General features: G+C 44.5%; 1 protein-coding gene across 1 annotated transcript in view; it reads left to right on the forward strand.

The window, feature by feature from the left end:
• Window positions 1-20678, forward strand: part of EYA2 (EYA transcriptional coactivator and phosphatase 2) — a 254983-nt gene that overhangs the window by 171363 nt on the left and 62942 nt on the right. The window contains exons 8-9 of the mRNA XM_082671667.1: window positions 3494-3636; window positions 10302-10385. Coding sequence (XP_082527793.1) covers window positions 3494-3636; window positions 10302-10385 — 227 coding nt within the window. The remainder of the gene's footprint in view (window positions 1-3493; window positions 3637-10301; window positions 10386-20678) is intronic.

Raw genomic sequence — 20678 nt, forward strand, 5'->3', positions numbered from 1 at the left:
TTTTCTCCTTTTTTCTTATATAAGTTTTATATTTAGGTCTATGCTCTATTTTGTGTTAATTTTTGTATGTCATGTGAGGTATGTACTGAAGTACAGTTTTTTCTGGATATAGATATCCAGTCGTTTTAGCATCTTTTGTTGAGAAGACTATCCTTTATTGCTTTTGAATCTTTGTCAAGAACATTCATATACATGTGGTTTATTTCTGCACTCTCTATGCTGGTCCACGGATCTACTAATCTACGGGTCTAGTCTATCTTTATGTCAATACCATACTGTCTTGATGACTGCAGCTTTGTAATAAGTCTTAAAGTCAGGTAGTGTTAGTATTCTAATTTTGTTTTTCTATATCAGAGTTGTTAAGGCTATTCTAGGTCCTTTGTGCTTCCTTATGAAGTTCAGGATCAACTTGGCAGTTTCTACAAAAAAAAAAGCCTGGGATGTTGACAGAGGCTGTGTTTGATCAGTTTGTAGAGAATTGATATCTTAACGATAGTAAGTCTTCTGACCTGTGAATGAGATACATCTCTTCATTTACTGAAGTCTTCTTTAACCTCTCCCAGTAGTGTTTTGTAGTTTTAGGGGTACAAGTATTGCACATCTTTTGTCACATTTATCCCTAAATATTTCATACTTTTCGATGCTACTGTAAATGGCATTTAAAAATATTCTATTTCCTGCTGCTTGTTGTTAGCATATAAAAATACACTTGGTCAACCAAATAAATATTTTTTTAAAAAAAAGGTCAAACGTAGACTTACCATATATCCTGGTAATCATGCTCTCTCATAAGAAGAAAGCTTTTGTCTATACAAAGACTGATGAGTGACTGTTCATAAAAGCTTTATTTAGTCCAGCCAAAAACTAGAATCAACCCAAATGTCCATCCCCAGGTGAACAGGTGAACAAATGGTGATACATCCACACAATAGAATAGTACTCAGCAACACAAAGGAATGAACTATTGATATACATGACAACATGGATTGAATCTCAGAACAGTTATGCTGGCTGAAAGAAGCCAGACGTGTGTGTGTGTGTGTGTGTGCGCGTGTGTGTACACGCATACGGAGTGATGCCATTTATTTAAAACTCTAAAAAATATAAACTAATTTATAGTGAAAGAAAGCAAATCCATGGTTGCCTGGGCGGGAAGCAGGAGGAAGAGACTATAAAGGAATTACAAGGAAACGCTTGGGTGCTGGATTTGTTCATTATCTTGATTGTGGTGATGGTTTCATAGGTGTGACCATATGTCAAAACTTACCAAACTGTGTGCTCTAAGTATGTGTGGTTTATTGTATGTCAATTACACCTCAGTATAGTTGTTAAAATAAAGAAGTAAAAACATTAAAAAGGGAGAAATAAAAAGAGGGAAATGACTCCAAGAAAGATTCCTATAAATTGCTCTAGCATGTGTACCTCTGACTTTGGCCTTGAATTTTGACCCTTCATTCTCAAGAATGTATATGGTCAGAAAGGGCTGCTTTTTTTGGCACCCCTAATAAATTGACTCTACATAACACTTTATTGGGACATTTTGTAGGTAGCTGGTGTTTCCTCCTCTTTTTAATATTTGCCTGGATTTTAATGGGGCCAACAAGTGTTTTCTAAGCCTCCCTAGCCTTAGAACTACCTAGTGAATCAGGATAAACTTTATTTATGACTCTTAAGCATCTGTGAATTTATTTAGTGCCTGTTCCTCACCCTCCAAAAGAAAGTCTTTGCTAGTTTGATGTTTGGGAATCTCTAAGGCTGTATCCTAAAAATTTGGGGGAGTTGGAGACAGCCCAACAGTTCTGACAACTCAAAAATCACATCTTTTCTTATTATGTCCTTAGTCGGCTAAGCAGTTTTATAAATATTAAACAAAAAAAAATTCAGTCCCTTGGGTTTTGGAGGGAAATATTCCTTCCAGGGTAGGAAAAAAATTAGTCCATTGCCAAGCGTTTTTATACAAAAGCATTTTCCCCCTGATGATCCAAGAACTGGCAATTATGGAAGGAGAGATGGAGTCCACAGGGTACATTTGGGAGCTAAAACGAGCAGCTGTAAGATGAGAGCGGGATGGAACGTCCTCTAAGGTTCCATGCTGGTTTACAGTTCTGTCACTCTAGTGACAAGGGCGGGCCCAAATGTTACTTCTGCCTCTACCACTAATTTGTAGGGTAACAACAGGAGTACATCATCTTACTAAGCCTCAGTTCCCTTGTTAGTTAAATAAAGACGATAAAGGCTAATAAGATGTATTTAAAACTTCTGTGCTTAAAAAACAACACAACTTGGATGCTGGCTTTGGGAACTGAGTGCTGGGAACAAGTGCTGCCCACTTGTTCATTCAGGATTATTAGACAATTGCCCAAGGGCAGGACCCTGGCAGCCTCTCAGTACACTGTGTCCGGAAACACCACCTCAATGAGAAGCCACAGGTGCCCACCCTCGGCCCTGCACCTTCTCACTGATCCCCATGTGTATGTAGGTGTAGTCAAGCCAGAACACAATTTAAATCATTTACTGACATCTCCTAATTGCCAGCCCTGTGCTGGACGCTTTTGCCTATATAACCTGAAGTTGACAAATTTCTTAACAAGTAAAGCTTAAATGACTGGCTTTTAGTAGAGAAAGGGGAGCAAGCCGCCTAGGGATAGGAACCTAGAGAATTCTCCCCACACACGCCCCATTCACCCCAAGGGAGGGATCTCTTAAAGGTAGAAGAGTTTGATGCCCAGCTGCATATATATGTGTATATATATATGTTATTTTCTTCCTTCTGTTTGTCTAGGGATTCTCAGGCGTTAGGATATATAGACAGTTGTAAACACAAAACTCCGTTCACTGGAATTGTAGCTCCCCAGCTGCCCCTGCCCTCACTTCTCTCAGATCCCTGCTCGGCTGTCCCCTTATCCATGAGGCCTCCCCTATGCATGGCACAGGGAGATCAGCTCAGTGCTTTGTGCCCACCTAGAGGGGTGGGATAAGGAGGGTGGGAGGGAGGCACAAGAGGGAGGGGATATGGGGATATAGGCATACATGTAGCTGATTCACTTTATTGTACAGCAGAAACTAACACAACATTGTAAAGCAGTTATACTCCAATAAAGATGTAAAACAAACAAACAAAAAAAATGAGTAACCTCCCAGCACTCCTGCACTCTTAGCTGATTTGTCAATTCTCTATAACATATGTCCCCACCTGGCGTATTATATATTTACTTGTCTGTCTAATGTGTCTCTCCTCTCTCTAGAATTTAGGTGCTATGTAACCAGTGCCTGGAGCCATACCTACTCAGTAAATCTTTGCTGGGTGTATGAATGATTATGAATGGGCAGTTTAAGGCACTTTCAAGAGTAATTTTGATTCTACTGATCTATGCCTTCGCTGCTGCCTTGGGGACCTCCCACTTTGTAGTTAGGTGGTTCTGGTGTAATAGTTCGTGGGAGGACACACTCAGCCAAGCCTCTGATATGTCTGCCCTTCCCTCTCCTACGCCAGGTGAATATAACACGCACAATGGACCTTCCACGCCAGCAAAAGAGGGAGACGCAGACAGGCCGCACCGGGCCTCTGACGGGAAGCTCCGAGGCCGGTCTAAGCGGAGCAGTGACCCCTCCCCAGCAGGCGACAATGAGATTGAGGTAACTCAGAGGCTTCTGCCTGACTTGGTGAATGTCATCTCCACATGTGGCCGGAACAGGAGGCGTCGGGCAGAGTTCTGTCTGGGGGAGAATGGCCCTGTGTGTTCACAAAGTGCAGGAACAGAGAAAAGGGCCCTTGGTGGAAAGGAGGGAAGAATTCGGTTGGCCACACGGAAGCACCGTTGACTGGCCAGGCTAGGAAAAGTGACCCTAGAGATGGTAAAGATGGGTGATTCTCAAATGTGAGCCACAACAACATCACCTGGGGGCCTGCGAAAACCCAGACGGCTGGGGCCACCCCCCAGAGTTTCCAGTTCAGTAGATCTGGGGCAGGGCCTGAGAATTCACATTTCCAACAAATTCCTAGACAATGCTATGTGCATTGGGCACCACACGTTGAGAGCCTCCAGTAAAGATGACATTGGACAGTGGACCTTCCCCACTGGGTTAGAGTGATTCTTAACCTTGGCTACATGATAGGATCACCTGGGATGCTTTTTAAAATTCAGATGCCCAGACCCCATCGCAGACTAATTAACTAGACATTTCAGGGAGTTCTGAAAGTTCCCCTAGTGATTCCACTATGGCTTAGATATTTATCTACCTGAAGACAGGAGGCTGGCTCAAATAAGTTTGCATCATTTCTGTAATTCTGAGTTTCTCGGTGGTTCTCCATCTGGGCTGCACATGAGAATCTCCTGGGGAATTTTGAGAAACCTTCATTCTCAAGCCCAGATCAATTAAATCAGATTCCCTGGGGGTGGGACCCAGGTGTCAGTATGTTTAAGCTCCCTAGGTGATTCCAGTGCAGCCCAGACTGAGAGCTACTGGTCTAAGGGATGCGCCCATCTTTATTATAATAAAGCAAGTGTGGAGTTATCGGTCAGGCACTGACATTTTCCCAAGCAAACAAACAAAAAAGCACAGCATGCATGAAAGATGGGGAAGACCGCTAGAAGGGACAGAGGCAAGATGGATGCCCCCAAAACAGACAGAAGCAACTGTTACCTATCAAGGGAGAAAAATGGGCACACGCACGAGTTCGTACTTGTTTGCAAAAGGCAGTCATGTTGCTGGCTTGAGTGTGCCATGGGTGTACATGGGTAGTATTGGCAAAGCTTGAGTCACTGTCAAGATATCCAAATGCAGCATCATCACATCCCTATTGATAATCCTGTACAAATTATGTAGCAGCTACAAAGGTCAGCTGGCAAACTCAGATAAGCTAAGAAATACCATTTTCATCATTTCCTTAAAATCTGTGTCGTTTTGACTCTGAGTCCCCACCCACTGGGGTGGTAGGAAATTCCATTTCATTAATGGGGCCTTTCCCCTCCCAGAATTCTATGAGAATCTCAGGGTTCAAGTGGTCTCAGAAAACAGAATCATAGCCTCTTTTGTCCATTGTGGCTTGGTGACTGCTCCCTTTTTCATTGTCAGTACCTGCAGTGGTCACTGAAAGTCCAGCTGTTCTCTGGGGTTTCCATGCCACATGTTGAGCATAAAAGTCCTTGTTGAGAGTGAGAACATTGGAGTATTAGCTGCGATCCTTCGGTTGCAAGCAACAGAAACCAATTCTGGTCACTCAAGCAAAGAAGGATCTACTGGGAGGGAACAGCATGGAGAGGAAGTGATACAACCAAGGTTAGAAAGAATAGTAACAAAGACCACGCTGGGGAATCTGGGGAACCTTCAGGGTGCCGGCCCCTTCTGGAGAGCGAGATATTTGAGATTCTAGCGCCATGTCACTTGATGTCCGATTCCAAGGAGGCAGCATCCCATTGGCCTGGCCTGGATCCTCATGCCCCTGATTGAGAGTCTCACCGAGGTAGCACACAAAGGGAAAAGAAAATCGAGATGCTCCTTCTAAGAAGGAGTTGGATGCTGGGGACCCCAACAACAAATGGCCAATACCAAGACACTTGACATTTAGCCAGTATTCACTGGTAGGGCTGTACTAGCTAACCAGCTCACTAGTAGGGCTGTGCTAGTCAGCCAGTATTCACTAAGAGAGCAGTAGCAGTTGTTTGTGGCTGGTGTCTGTTCCGATCATCCTAGGAAGTGTTAAATATTTTGCACATCACACTCGTCCCCTACACTTGGTATACATAGCCATCTCTTCTGTGAGCTCAACTGCCCTCGGGACCTGCCAGAGAGCAAGTATTCCCACTGCTTATGGGACTCTTCTCAGTCCAGAGGATTCTGTTCTTGCTTTTCCTCTAATTCTTAAAGCCACCGCCTTCTAAAACCAAGGAGACTTGGCACAAGCCCTTCAGGGGGATTAGGCCTTGGCACAAGGCTAGAAGAAAATTTACTCACTCCTGATCACGCTTGCTTTCTGCCTTCCCAGATGCCTGAGGATTTTCTACCAGCTTGAAGTTGCAGAGCTATAGAAATCCTGGAGAGCAACACGTACTTTAATATTTTTTAAAAATGTATTCAATCACCTGACGTAGTTTCTGCTCTTGGTAGGGGACAGTGGGGGTGGAGAGACATTTTTCCATTAAGCTGAGAAGGGGGGGCATGGAAGGATTATGGGATGATATTATTCTGGAAACATCTGCTTCTTGATTCCAGAGTAAGTACCACTGGGCAGGAACAGTTGAAAAGGTGTGAGCTGTGTTTCACCGCCGTGCTCAATAACAGCACAGAGGTTTTGCATGGGTCACACCTCTTAAGTCTTTGGCACCGTTGCTGATGGCTGCAGCCCACGAGAGAGAAATTAGGTAGAGAAGTGGAAAGGAGGAAAATTCTGAGTATGTATTAGTTAAAATCCCTCAACTGCAGGTGCCAGAAACCAACTTGAGCTGGCTTAAGTGAAAAAGCAGAGTTTATTTTAAGGATACAGGGATTCTCTTAGAACCCAAGAGCCAAGGGTACAGCAGGTGTCAGCAAGATATTGGAACCAGAAGGTAGGAGGGGCAAGGAGACGCATTTACACCTTCTCTCCCTATGTTCCACAGTGTAGGTGCTAGAATCCCCAAGCGGTTGTGTCTTTTCAGTGGGCACGGCTCTCCTCCAGGCCCCTCACTCTACTGACTAAAACCAAGTCCTGCAAAAGTGTTGGGTCGTGTTTCCATCTCTCACCCCTCTGTTCCTCTCTCTCTGCAAACTAGTCTTCCCTGTCCTTCAGATCACATTGCTACCAACAGCCACCCAAAGACAATGAATTTCTGTCCAGGTCTCAATTTTGAGTTCCCAAGGAAAGGCCTCTGACCCAGCTGGGGTTAGGGGCCCACCCCTGGCCCAAACCCTGGTGGGCTAAAGAGTTAGGGTCACGAGCAGAGTGTCCACCAGGAACAGTATACCCACTGAGAATCTAACACAGAGAGATAGAATGGGGGACTAGTGGGGAAGAGGGACAGACCCTCTTCAGAGAGGATATAGTCAGTAAATTAAGGAGTCTGCATTAAATTTGAAATTACTTGATTTTTTAAAGAATTCTCTTACCAAAATTTCTAAGTTTAACTGATCCAGCCTAGTTAGTTCAGATGAATTAGGACTTAGCATATTTAAACCCCAGAAGCTCTCTTCAAAAACAGTGGTTTTCGAACTTTTTTTTTTACCATGACCCATAATAAGAACAATACTTATTATCATGACCCAGCATTTACACACACATAAATGTAAAAGATCAAACAATTCACAAAATAATATTCACTAAAAATTGTTTCTGAATGAATAAGTAAAAACTTATGGCTGTCTAATTATCTTAAATGAATCATTTCCATGTAAAAATGGACTTTGGCAAGGAGTTGGGCCAGTGGCGTGAATTGGGAGATGCCAAGATGGACACGAGGCAAAAAAAAAAAAAAGGAAATTCACAAAATAATATTCACGTCTATTAATTGTTTTGAAAACCTGTATTAATTGACCTTTTTCCTTCTAGATACTACCTTTCTCTTTACTTTTAAAGGCATTACAAATGTGTAATACAACCACTGACCCCCAGAGAGTTTTCCAAGGTGGCCCATTCAAGATGGTAGACTGAGTAGGTGCCTTTGTTGCCCCCAACACCAGCTACATCACGCAGGCCTTTTGTTTTTAAAAATAATGATCACCAGAAAAAATTATGAAAATCAGCATATAAAAAATTGAGGCCAAGATAAATGAATAGGTTAAACTATGAAAGGTAATTTAAGAAACAGAAAAGATCTTAGAAAAATTCTGATTGGTTTTCTTATAACGATTCAAGGAGGTCTTGTATCCACGAGAAAAGAAGTGCAGGCTATTGGGAAAGGAACACTCAGAGACAAAGTAAAAGCTACTGTAAATTTTTAAATGATAGTGAGAATCAAAAGTTTCATAGAAGGGTGGGCTTCCCTGATGGCGCAGGGGTTGAGAGTCTGCCTGCCAGTGCAGGGGACACAGGTTTGAGCCCTGGTCTGGGAAGATCCCACATGCCGCGGAGCAACTGGGCCCGTGAGCCACAACTACTGAGCCTATGCGTCTGGAGCTTGTGTTCCACAACAAGAGAGGCCGCGTCAGTGAGAGGCCCGCACACCGCGATGAAGAGTGGCCCCTGCTCGCCGCAACTAGAGAAAGCCCTCGCACAGAAACGAAGACCCAACACAGCCATAAATAAATAAATAAATAAATAAATTTTTTTAAAAAAAGTTTCATAGAAGGGTTGGAAGAGAAAGTTAAAGAAATCTCTGAGAACATAGATCAAAAAGACCAAATTACAGAACACAGTTTTTAAAGGATAAGCAATATCAATCCAAAAGATCTAATTTGTCTATTGGGAATTCCAGAAAGATGTAACAATGGGAAAGATTGGAGGACATTATTTAAAGAAATAGGCTTGAGAAATGTTTGAGTGCTGAACAGTATGAATGAAAAAAGACAACACCTAGATATATCCTCATGGGATTCGAGGATGCCAGGTATAAAGAAAAGAGCCTAAAAAAATCCAAAGAGGGCTTCCCTGGTGGCGCAGTGGTTGAGAGTCTGCCTGCCGATGCAGGGGACGCGGGTTCGTGCCCCGGTCCAGGAAGATCCCACATGCCGCGGAGCAGCTAGGCCCGTGAGCCATGGCCGCTGAGCCTGCGCATCTGGAGCCTGTGCTCTGCAACGGGAGAGGCCACAACAGTGAGAGGCCCACATACTGCAAAAAAAAAAAAAAAAAAAAATCCAAAGAGAAAAAAAGTAAAACCTGTAAAGAACTGAGGATCAGTGAAACATCAGACTTCTCATTAATCATGCTTGACACAAGATAGATTCTTTCAAAGATCTAGAGGCCATTATTTTCCAATTGGAATTCTGCACCCAGAGGAACCTTAGAGCAAAATAAAGACATGATCAGATTAGCAAAAATGCAGGAAGGTTACTTTCCATGCTCCTTTCAGAAGAAGTAACTTAAGGATGTACTCAAGCAAAACAAGGAAGAAAACCAAGAAAGAGACTTGGGATCCAGAAAACAGTGGATCTGACCCAGAAATGCAGTAAAGGGAAGTCTCAGGATGCTAGCTATGTAACAAGCCTGAAGATGATCCAGTCCACATTGGAACGTTCTGTCACAGAGGAAGAACATCTTTGATACAGAGGGTGTGGCTGAATTTGAAATTCTACTGAAGGCATGTTATTGCAAACGAGAAAAGAATTAAAGCAATTAATAAGCTCCAGCAAAAACAGAAAGTTATTCCGAACAGGCGTGATTCCTATGAACAAACTGAGATATGGCACGATTTTAATCAGGATGGAGTATAAGAAAGGAGAATACACATGACCTTGGTGGTAGGAACAGTCTCCTTAAAGTGGCTCTGGAGCTATGACATTAGATACATAGAGAAGGAAGTGAATTCCTAGCACATTACTTTGCTCTGCAGTGAAGAGTAATCACAAGATGTACATAAATGCTCTATACTGGTTACCAACTTTTAAAATCAACATATGGACAGAGCACAGAAGTCTTAAATACAATTATAACATCCAATGCACAAACCAGTTTATCCACATTGACAATGCAAAAGTGACGCTAAAGCTCAGCTCTTCAAGAGGCAAGGAGGTAGTGGGAACGGGTAGGGACACCAGTGTCCATATTTTCCATATTGGGTTTGCTGTTTTAGCCAAGCGAAAATATCCAGTGCTGATGGGAATTGGAAATAGAGGGGTTCGCATATGTGAAAAATATAAAATTCTGGAGAAATGGGGGAGATTTACCATGAGCTAAACCCTCATCTTTCCCATTGCCCAGTCAAAAGATATTGTTTAAAGTTGGCAAATCAATAAGTAAAGGTGTTATTTAGAGTTATAAAGGTAATCAGCAGAATTGCTAAAAACAGAAATGTTTAGAAGTAGCTGGGCTTACGGTGAGCAGTGAACGTAAAATGGTAGTATTTCATTTTGTCAAATGAGTTCTACGATTTTTATTACTTTTGAACTGAACTCCTCTTTTGAGCTTTTATGTGAAAGGCAAGAGCAGGCGTCTTGGTTCTGGCATCTATGGGTTGATAGGAACCCAAAAACTTGGCCATCAGAATATATTTTACACAGCTGAGGTTGAATGGGGACTCGAGGATACATGCGTGAGTCACATGTTTTATAACTTAAAGATAATGTTTTTCAAGACATATTTTTCCTCCCAGGGAATTAATTTCTGCAGACATTAAGTCAAATGCAAGCAAGTGCATTTGTCTCCATTCTCTCCCTCTCTTTCGTCACAGCGTGTGTTCGTGTGGGACTTGGATGAGACAATAATTATTTTTCACTCCTTACTCACGGGGACTTTTGCCTCCAGATACGGGAAGGTAAGAATCCATTTTGCCTCCTTTTTTTTTTTTCAACGTGACAGTCTGTCCAGCTGGTTTGTCTTGGGAATTGCAAGGGCAGTTCATAGGACCCCTTCTCCAACAAGCTGCCCCTGTGCGTCAGCCGGGCTTTGGAAGGCCTATGGAATCTTCCCTTGACATGTGAAATTTTAATTAGCTTCTCCCATTGTCTCCCATGCCTTTTCTTCCAACACGTGAAACATTCAACATCCACTTGATAGGATATAGGCTTGTAGTCTTCGGCTGTCTCCCTCCTCCTAAGAGGGCTAGGAGGTGCTTCGGCCAAACCCAGTAATCCTAGCTGAAAAACGAGGTAAAGTACTTTTCTTCTTCCCTGTTGTTTATTTTAGTGTCTCCGGCAGATGAATTTAATTTTCCTTCCATTTTTCTGAGACAAGGGGGAGGCATCTTGTCAGCTCCAGCATGGATCTTAGCAACAGCTTTGCAAATGTATCACCAACAAATTATGTCGGGGAACCATCCAGTTAGAGTTCCGGGCAGATGCTGTCCGTTGACCGGTGGTCCATGCAAGAAATGTCAAAACGCCCTTAAAAATGCAAAAATGAACCCAGCCACTGAAACCCGAACCCCGCTGATCCCATGGGCTTTGTATCAACCCACATGCGGATGCTCCAGACGTCTGCCGTCTCTTCGAGGAGACAGGTAGAGGTGGCAGGGCGCGGCTTTAGGGGACAGATGCACCGTCAGCTCATCCGAGGTAAGCGACCTGTTGGCAGCTGCTTCCACACACGAGTGGGAACCATGAGACACACCAGCGCCTGGAAAATATTTCTGTTTCTGTTTAGAGTCCAGGAATATGATTTGACATCACCTCATGGCTTTTCCAGCTGCTCGTGTTTTTTATGAGGGTTATAACAAGCTGGATGTGTAATTAGCAAGATAGATTTATCGTCTGCCGTTATGTTGTAAAGAATATAAAAATGGTGTTGGTGGTGCAGAAATCTCTTGCCGAGGAGGAATGCCGTTAATGTGTCTAGCAGTGCCTGCGGGAAATCCGGCATGCGTTTTTGGAGTGTGCACGGCTTAGGTAAAGGATGGCAGAGTCCAGAGCTGCTGAAAGCACCAGAGCAGACTTGGCAGCTAGGGCAAAAAAGCAGGGCTTTCCCAAAGGGGCTGCAGTAGTGAGTTGCCCACCCAGGCTGGGTGTTCTATGGTTTTTAACCACCCCAATAAAGCCACCGGCCCCCCAAGAACCATTCCTTCACTCTTCTTACCCTTTGAGAAGTTCCACAGCTTCGTGCAACAATTCAGTTCCCATGGATTGCGTAGGGCTTTGTAATCTAGGCTAAGATTTTTGTGTCTGTGTCTCGCCACCACTCTTTAAACCAAGTTACAGGCTCGTTCAAGACAGGGACAAAGCCCAGAGCTCTGTTCTGGGCCCCATGGCACCTGGTCCATGTCACTTATCACCAGCCAGCTCTCTCCAATCCCATCACCTAATCCCAGCCACCTTCCCCTCCAGCTGTCTGGTCTCCACTCTTGCCCTTGCCAGCCCCCTACAGAGGGGTCATCCTAAAATACAAGCCTGGTCTCTCTTCTACTGAAAAATCGTCAGTGGCTTCCCCATTGACAAACCCTAAGCCCAGCCTCCAAGGCCCTCCATGAGCTGGCTCCTGCCCTACTCTCCAGCCCTGTTTTCTCTTACTTGTCCTGAGTTGCTTTTTGTCCTCGGAACCTGCCACCATCTCTCCCATCTCTTCCGAGTTTTTCCCAGAAGCAGAGCCTGAGACCAGGAGTGAGTGCTGGTAGTTTAGTTGGGCGGTGATCCCAGGAAGCACGAGGTACAGAGTGGGGAAGTGAGGCAGGGAAGGGAAGGCAGCCAATACAGGGTACGTAGATAGCTATGGCTGCAGGTACCTGCGACTCAGAACCACCGGGGACCTCTGGGCTACTCTGGAACACACCTCAGAATTGACTCCCCCAAGGAGCAAGGGTGCTGGGATATTTATCTACACATTCCCTTCCATCGTGGGTTGAGGGCTTTTTCTGGGGGGGTTATTTCCCTGTCCTGGCCTGTCCCATGAAAACCCTAGGGCAGGGAATCACAGGTCCTAACAGGAGGGAAGCCTCTGCATGTTGAGAGGACACAGAAGAGGGGCACACTGGAAGCTTCTGCTATAATCTAGAATGTTCTAGAAAGTTCAGGTATTAGGTTAAATCATACTTATCTTTCAGTTCCCATTTCCAAGGTAGCTTCCTCCAAGAGGACTTTCCTAACCACTCCCACCCCCATTTAAATTGCATCTCTCCCCATAACTCTATTTTTCATTTATATTATAATTATGCACCTATTTTCTGTCTCCTTCTAAGCTATATGTGCCCTGAGGACAGAGACCATGAACATTTTTTATCAACCCAACTAAGCACAGTGCATGGACCGGATTGCTCAATACATATTTGTTGGGAAAATGAATCAGAATGACCCTCTAGAATGAAAGCAACATGACGACAGGCACCTTTTTTTTCTGTTTTGTTCATTGCTTTGTCCCCAGAGCATAGAACAGTGCCCCCCACCTAGTAGGCATTGAATAAATATTTGGTGAATGAAGGTAGGTAGGATAGAAAATAGTATCAAAACAAAAAATTCCTAACTAGGGGCCACCTGCCAAATTCTGCCTGCAGACATTTGTGTTTGGCCCCTAGAGTGTTCGAAAAAATGTGAATTTGTCGCCAACATTTAAAAAATCAGGAGATTGCACAGACCAAAACAATCGCAATTTCCAAGTCTTCTTGAAAAATTAGAAAACCTAGCAATCCTGCATTCCCACGTGGCAGCAGTCAGCAGGGGCTGAGTAGCAGCTGCCCAGTTGGCGGGGGTGTACAGTCTCCAGCCCATCCACAGCCCCACCTGGCCTGTTCAGGGGACCCTCCTGACCCCATTGGCATCTGAGTTTCAACATCCATCCTAGAACTGCAGAACCACTAAAGGTCAGAGCTGGAAGGACCTGGGAGACCATCACATCAATTAGTCTCCATGGTACAGTAGGAGAAACTGAGGCCCAGAGAGAGTGAGGTCATCCAGGAGATAACGAGAGGTAGACCTCAGGTGCACTTGCCTCTCTGGGTGTTCCCAGGATGTCCAGGGAAAACTAAGGTGAGATGCTCTTGGAGCCCCCAGGTCTCCAGTGCCATCATTATTCCTCTTCTAGAACTTTCTACTCCTCCAGCTCTGTTAAGTGAGGAATGAGGTTGGTTGGTTTGTTGGTTGGTTTTCCTAAATCGAGCCACCCTAAGAGAGACCCAAACTAACCATGGCTTCACCAACATAGAAGTTTATTCTTCTCACCTTGTAGTCCAGGCATAAGCAGTTCAGGCTGGTAAGGCCCCTACCCAGTACCAGGGATGGAGACCCCCTTCCATCTTGTTCTTTACCATTCCTAGAGCATTGTCCTCGTTGGCAAAATGAAACATAGCTCACCCCCATGTCTGCATTCCAGCCAGTAAGAAGGGGAAGCAGGAAAAGGGGAGTCCACCACTCTCTTTTTCATTTTTATTTTTTTCCCTCTCTTTGGAGGGCCAGATCCAGAAGTTGCACAGATCGTTTCTGCTCACATGCCATTGGCTGGAATGTGATCACATGGCTACCTTCAGCTGCAAAGGAGTCTGGGAAATGTAGTCTAGTCATGTGCTCTATTAAAATTCAGGGATTCTATTATTCTGAGAGGGAGAAAGGAAGAAGGGATATTAGAGGACAGCTAGCATTTTCTAGCACAAAGTACCATTAGTAAGAGGAAGAACAATGAAAGAGAAAATTGTTGAGGAAAAATAAACTTTGTTCTGTTCAAGACACCTAGAGGACAACTGTATTTGTGGGTCTGAAGCTCCAAAGAGAGGTCTGGGCTACAGCTATAAACTTGGAAGACAGAGGAGAGGAGAGGACGTAGAGGAGTGTGAGCCCCATTCTACAGACAGAATAACTGAGACACAGGGAGGTTATGTAGTCAGATTCATAATGGAACTTAAATTCATGGCCTTGACTTTTGGCCCACATCTCTTTCTCTTTGTGCTCTTCCAATAGCTGCAGCCACATGGAACCCATTATTAATAGCTGGTATCAAGTGGGACTCTCAGCTTGAAGCACAGAGTGTTTAAGCTACAAAGGGAATTTATTAGATGACAGTAATTGGAAAAACCCAGAGGTAATGGGATTCAGCCTGGGCCGGATCCAGAAGCTCAAGCAGTGTTCTTCGGGCTTTTGGTCTTTCTTCATCCCTCAGCTGACTTTTTCCATGTGGCAACTCCTTCTCTGGCAACTCCTTCTCAGAAATCCCAACTGAAAAAGAAGGCCTACTTCCCAAATTCCAGCACAGCTCCCAGGCTTGAATCTCATTGGCTCAAACTGGGTCAAATGCCCATCCATACATCAAACTCTGTGGCTCTATGTAGCCAGCCTAGATCAAGAGCCTGGCATGGAGGGAGTAGAGGAGCAGGTCAGCTCCATCCCAACCAAATGGATGGAGCTGGGGAGGGATGGTACCCCAGAGAAAACTGAAGTGCTCTTTCCGGAAGATGGTGAGGATCCTGGAGTGAGGAGTGTGTCCAAAGTGGGCTCTGAAGGTCATGACCCTCTGTACATCTACACCAAGGACTCTTTGCTCATGGCCATTGTGTTAAGCACTGTACAGGAAGCAGAAATCGTATCAGTTGTGGTCCCAGCCGAAGGAGCGACTCACTGTTTACTTAGGGAAATAAGACCAACAGAGCTAAAATGATTAAGAAACGATTCGAAAACAGACTGTTTGACTTTTAAAACAGAAACTGGGCCCTTTTCCTGTTCCCAATCAGGGCATGTGCTGCTCAAGGCTGTCATCTCTCCACTTCCTTTCCATCTCTTCCTACCCAGTGCTCAAAACCAGAGCATCCCTTTGGTAGCTGTACCTCCCCACATCTTGTGGATCCATTAGAGGTTCCCTGGAGAGCCAGAGACGCCAGTGATTGCCGGCCGCCTCTTTCCTAACCTCTCCTCCCACCCCGCCTCCCTGCAGTCCCTGAACTCTGTTTTTTCCAGCTGGGATTAGACAAAAGGCTCCTGGTGGTCAGAAGCCTTTGCCTATGGCCAGGAAGGGCTCATAAGGGGAACTGATCAGCAGTCTTCCTGGGTTCACAGTGGGTCAGCCCTGACTCCTCCTTTAGTGCCCTGCCTTCCAGGCAGCTCAGTACCAATTGGAAGCTCAACTCAAGGCCCGGTTGTGTGTGTGTGTGTGTGTGTGTGTATGCTTTAATAACGGCTTTATTGAGAAATAACCCACATACCATAAATCTCCCATTTCACTGTGTACAATTCATTAGTTTTTCGTATATTCAGAGTTGTGCAGCCATCACCAGTATCTAATTTTAGAACATTTTCATCACCCCAGAAAGAAACCCCATACCCATTAGTAATCATTCCCCATTTCCTCCAGCACCGCCCACCCCAGCCCCTGGCAACCACTAATCTACTTCCTGTCTCTATAGATTTGCCTCTTCTGGACATTTCTTATAAACGGAATCACACAATATGTGGTCTTTTGTGACTGGCTTCTTTCACTTAGTATAATGTTTTTGAAATTCATCTATGTTGTAGCATATACCAATACTTCATTTTTATTGTTGCATAATTTTACAGTGTGTGAATATGCTGCATTTTGTCTATCCATTCATCAGTTGATGGACAGTTGGGTTTTCAGCTTTTATGAATAAAGCTGCTGTGAACATTCATGTACAAGTCTTTGCATAGACATAGGTTTTCAGTTCACTAGGGTATATACCTAGGATTGGAATCGCTGGGTTACATGGCAACTCTATGTTTCACCTTTTGAGAAATTGCCGGACTCTTTTCCAGAGTAGTTGCACCATTTTGCATTCCCATAACAAAGGATAAGGGTTCCAGTTTCTCCACATCCTCACCAACACTTGTTATCATCTGTCTTTTTGGTTATAGTCCTCTTGGTGGATGTGAAGTGATGTCTTGTGGTTTGGGTTTACATTCCTCTGACTAATTATGTTGACAAATGACTAATGATATTTCCACGTACTTATTGGCCATTTGTAGTATCTTCTTTAGAGAAATATCTATTAAATCGTTTATTGGTTTTTTTAATAGAAGTATAGTTGATGTACAATATTGTGTTATTTTCTGGTGTACAGCAAAGTGATTCAGTTATGTATATATATGTATATATACATATATATAATTTTTCATTTTTTTCCATTAGTTTATTAAAAGATATTGAATACAGTTCCCTGTGCTATATAATAGGACCTTGTTGTTTATCTATTTTGTATATGGTAGTTTGTATCTGCTAATCCCAAACTCCTAATTTATCCCAAAGGGAAAAGGTGCTAATCCCACCTTTCCCCTTTGGTAATCATAAGTTTGTTTTCTATGTCTGAGAGTCTGTTCCTGTTTTGTAAATAAGTTCATTTGTATCATATTTTAGATTCCACATATAAGTGATATCATATGATATTTGTCTTTTCTCTGTCTGCCTTACTTCACTTAGTATGATAATTTCTAAGTCCATCCATGTTGCTGCAAATGACATTATTTCATTCTTTTTATGGCTGAGTAGTATTCCGTTGTGTGTGTGTGTGTGCGCGTGTGTGTGTGTATATATACATATATATATCTTCTTTATCTTTTCACCTGTCGATGGACCCTTTGCCTGTTTTTAATTGGTTTATTTGTCTTTTATTTTTGAGTTGTAAGAGTTCTTTATATATTCTGGGTAACAGTCCATTATCGGATATGTGATTTGCAAATATTTTCTCCCATTCTGTGAGTGGTCTTTTCCCCTTATTGATGATGTCCTTTGAAGTATATGAAGTATTGCAGGGTGAAAGGGGTTGAAATGAAATTTTTTAAAAGGTGGCCAGGGAAGGAGCCCTCATGGGGAAGCTGAATTTTGAATAAAGACTTAAAAGGAAGTGGAGGGGGCTTCCCTGGTGGCGCAGTGGTTGAGAGTCCACCTGCTGATGCAGGGGACACAGGTTCGTGCCCCAGTCTGGGAAGATCCCACATGCTGCGGAGCGGCTGGGCACGTGAGCCATGGCCGCTGAGCCTGCGCGTCCGGAGCCTGAGCTCCGCAATGGGAGAGGCCACAACAGTGAGAAGCCCACGTACTAAAAAAAATAAAAATAAAAAAATAATGGCGAAAAATTAAAACAACTTAACATTCAACAAAAATGGGAATTGTTCATAACAATTATAGAAGCACATACAGTAGAAAACTATAAACTGTTATTGAAACAGTGAGACATAACTAGTTTTTTAAAAAAAAAAGGAAGTGGAGGAAGAGATATCTAGTAGAAGAGCAAGAGGGAACAGCAAGTGGAAAGGCCCTGAGGCAGAAGTTTGATGGATTTGAGGGACAACAAAGATGCTAGCATGGTTGGAGCACAACAAGTCAAGTAGAACTCAACTAGCTTTTACTCTGAAGTGGGAGCCATGAGGTTTGTTGCTTATATTTCTGAAGAATCCCTCTTGCTGCTCCCCAGGAAAGGAAGCTATTGGGTGGCAAGGCTGGAAGCAGGGAGACCTGTGAGGGGGCTACTGCAACAGTCCAGTCCTATAATGGTTTTTTGCACCAGGGGGGATGAGATGAGGAAGATGAGAAGTGCAGCAGCCTGGATATATTTTGAAGGCAGAACCAACCGCAGATAAAGAATGAAAAGTGATTCCTTATTCTCGCTCCCTGGGCTCCAGCGATGTCTTACTTAATTTCTGTCCATGGTCTCCCTCCGAAGGGACCTGATCTCTTCTCCCTCTATTGCCAACTAACAAATTCCTCTTGAAAAAATTCTCCCCTTTTTTTTTGGGGGGGGTGCATTCACTATATACCAAGTACTCCACTGTGAATTTTTTTTTTTTTTTGAGTTGTACCTCAAGTGCCAACGTTGAGTTATTCACATTCTTTGTCCACGCAGGCCTCTTTCTTGTATCACATGGGTTCAAACATATGTTTCTTTGTAGACCCATTTGGACTCTTCCTCCTCCCCTCCCCATAATTGATTGTGTAGCTTTTTGTTTACTTTCCTGTAAAATACGTATTGTCTTCTTGTGTGCATTTATGTCTTCTGTCTGTAAATGAAATTTAAATACCCGTTGTTTCTCACTTTTCTCCCTCTGCCCTGTGGCCCTAGGTCCTTCCACATTGCCCTATGTCCAACTCCATTGCTCTAACTCAGTGGTCCTCGACTGGAGGTGATTTTGCTCCCCAGGCAACATTTGGCAACATCAAGCATTTTTGGTTGTCATGACTTGGAGTTTGCTCCTAGCATCTAGTGAATAGAGGCCAGCGAGACCGCTAAACATCCTGTAATGCACAGGACAGTCCCCACAACAGAGAATTATCTAGCTCCAAGTGTCCATAGTGCTGTGGGTGAGAAACCCTATATCCACCTGCTGCTCTGAATCCCAGGGTCCCACGTCTTCCTTATGCCCCCTTCCTCCAGGGAGGAAGCTCCCCCCAGCTCCCCACCAGCACAGACAGTGCTGTGACAAGCGTCCTTTATGAACTGCTCTGAGCTTTACACCACAAACCTGTAAGGTACGGCTGCTCCTATTATACCCACCTCTGGAAAACTGAGGCTCAGAGAGGTAGCATAATTCAGCCAAGGTCACCTACCTTGAAAGAGATGAAAGCCAGGAGGTGGCCCACTGCTCTTAACCATGTATCTAAACTTCATCCCCAGTGATCCACGTGAAGGTCCTCAGGGTGAAAATTAAAAGCCATTGGCGTGAACTCTTCTGCTTGACTGAGCTCCAAGAGCACACAGACTGGATCTAATGTCTTCATAGCTTCATCCCCTGGCACCAGACAGTGCCTGGCACATCCACTTGATAAATATTTGTTGAATAAATAAATAGCTCGTGGGTAGGGAGTTTTCAGCCTGTGTGGTTGCAAGCACTGCAGAAATGAGATTCCAAGGTGCCTGCCCTGCAGGGAACAAATAATCACACACATGACAAGATAGGGGCCTGTCGGCGTCTCTCCGGGGCCAAGATGCCGGGTGCCAGCCTGGCCTGACGTAACCCAGAGCTGGGCCCACGGCAGGGGCTCAGCAGAGGCTGTGGAGTGTTGAGCGAGTAGCTCCTCCAGGCAGGCTTGGAGTCAGAGACCCTTTGGCCGGGGGGGGACCTGCAATGGAGCCAGGTGATCCTTGATGCCGACCCGAGCAGGAGCCAATCCAGAGTTTCCCTCCACGTCACCCCTTTAAAAGGGCCAGGCTCTGCTCAACCTGAAAGAGTAAGAGGTTTCAAACTGGCGATGCCACATCTGGCTTGAAGACAGGCTGATCCCCTGGCATTTCCTTAAGTTCTGAATTCATTGCCAGTACTTTAAAATCTAGATATTTTACCTAAATACCTGGATATCTCACTTCTCTTGGAAAATAGGAAGATCTGGCAACACCAGGCCTGAGTTTTCGAAGAGTGGAGACCCTTTGACAGGACATGCGCCCTGGGGCTCACCTCTGCCCCCCTCACTCCCTGGAGTTACAATCCTCCCTGGGCTGTGCGTTATGGATCCGTGTTGCCTCTTTCACCGCCGCACCCCCCCCCCCCGCCAGTGGCATTTACATTTGTGACCTGCCAGTGCCAGGCTGTGCCCAGCGCACGTGGGATATGTGGGGCAGAGGTTACCGGTCCCCATCCCCTCCGGGTCCTCCGCGTAGACCGCGGGACACAGGCATCCCTGGTTCCCTCCACCCAGCTTCCAAGCTTTGTCAGGTGGTTCAAAAACCGTACCATACTCCCCACAAAGCACAGGCTAACTTACTTCCTAAAGACCATCTGTCGTGGGGATCCATTATCAAGGCTGGGAATTCTGCTCACTAAATGTGGTTTAAATCCTATCACTTCCCCTCCTCCAACAAATAAAAGAGAAGCCATACTATTATCCAGCGTCCCTTCCTTAGGAAGGTCTCTCCAGCCTTCCAACTTGATCGAAACGCCCTATCGCGATGACTCATGGAGGGCTTGCCATAATACACTTGGAATTATTCATTTCCTGATGCGATTATTTGATGATAGAATAACGTCATCATTATCATCGTTAAATGGCTGGGACTAAACTTCCATTGGAGCTGTTAATGCCTCACTTTTATCCCTGCAGCCCTCCCCATTCCCACAGACATGATGGTTTCCTCTGCAAGTACCTGTGACAGTCTGGGGTGCAGTCTCCCAGGTGTCCGCAGAGGGAGAGAGCCCTCAGCAGCAGCCTGCTCATTGACCTGCCCCTGTTGATTTCCTTCCCTTCCCCCCTCACTTCA

This window comes from Grampus griseus, assembly GCF_964374135.1.
Source record: "Grampus griseus genome assembly, chromosome: 14".
NCBI lineage: Eukaryota > Metazoa > Chordata > Mammalia > Artiodactyla > Delphinidae > Grampus > Grampus griseus.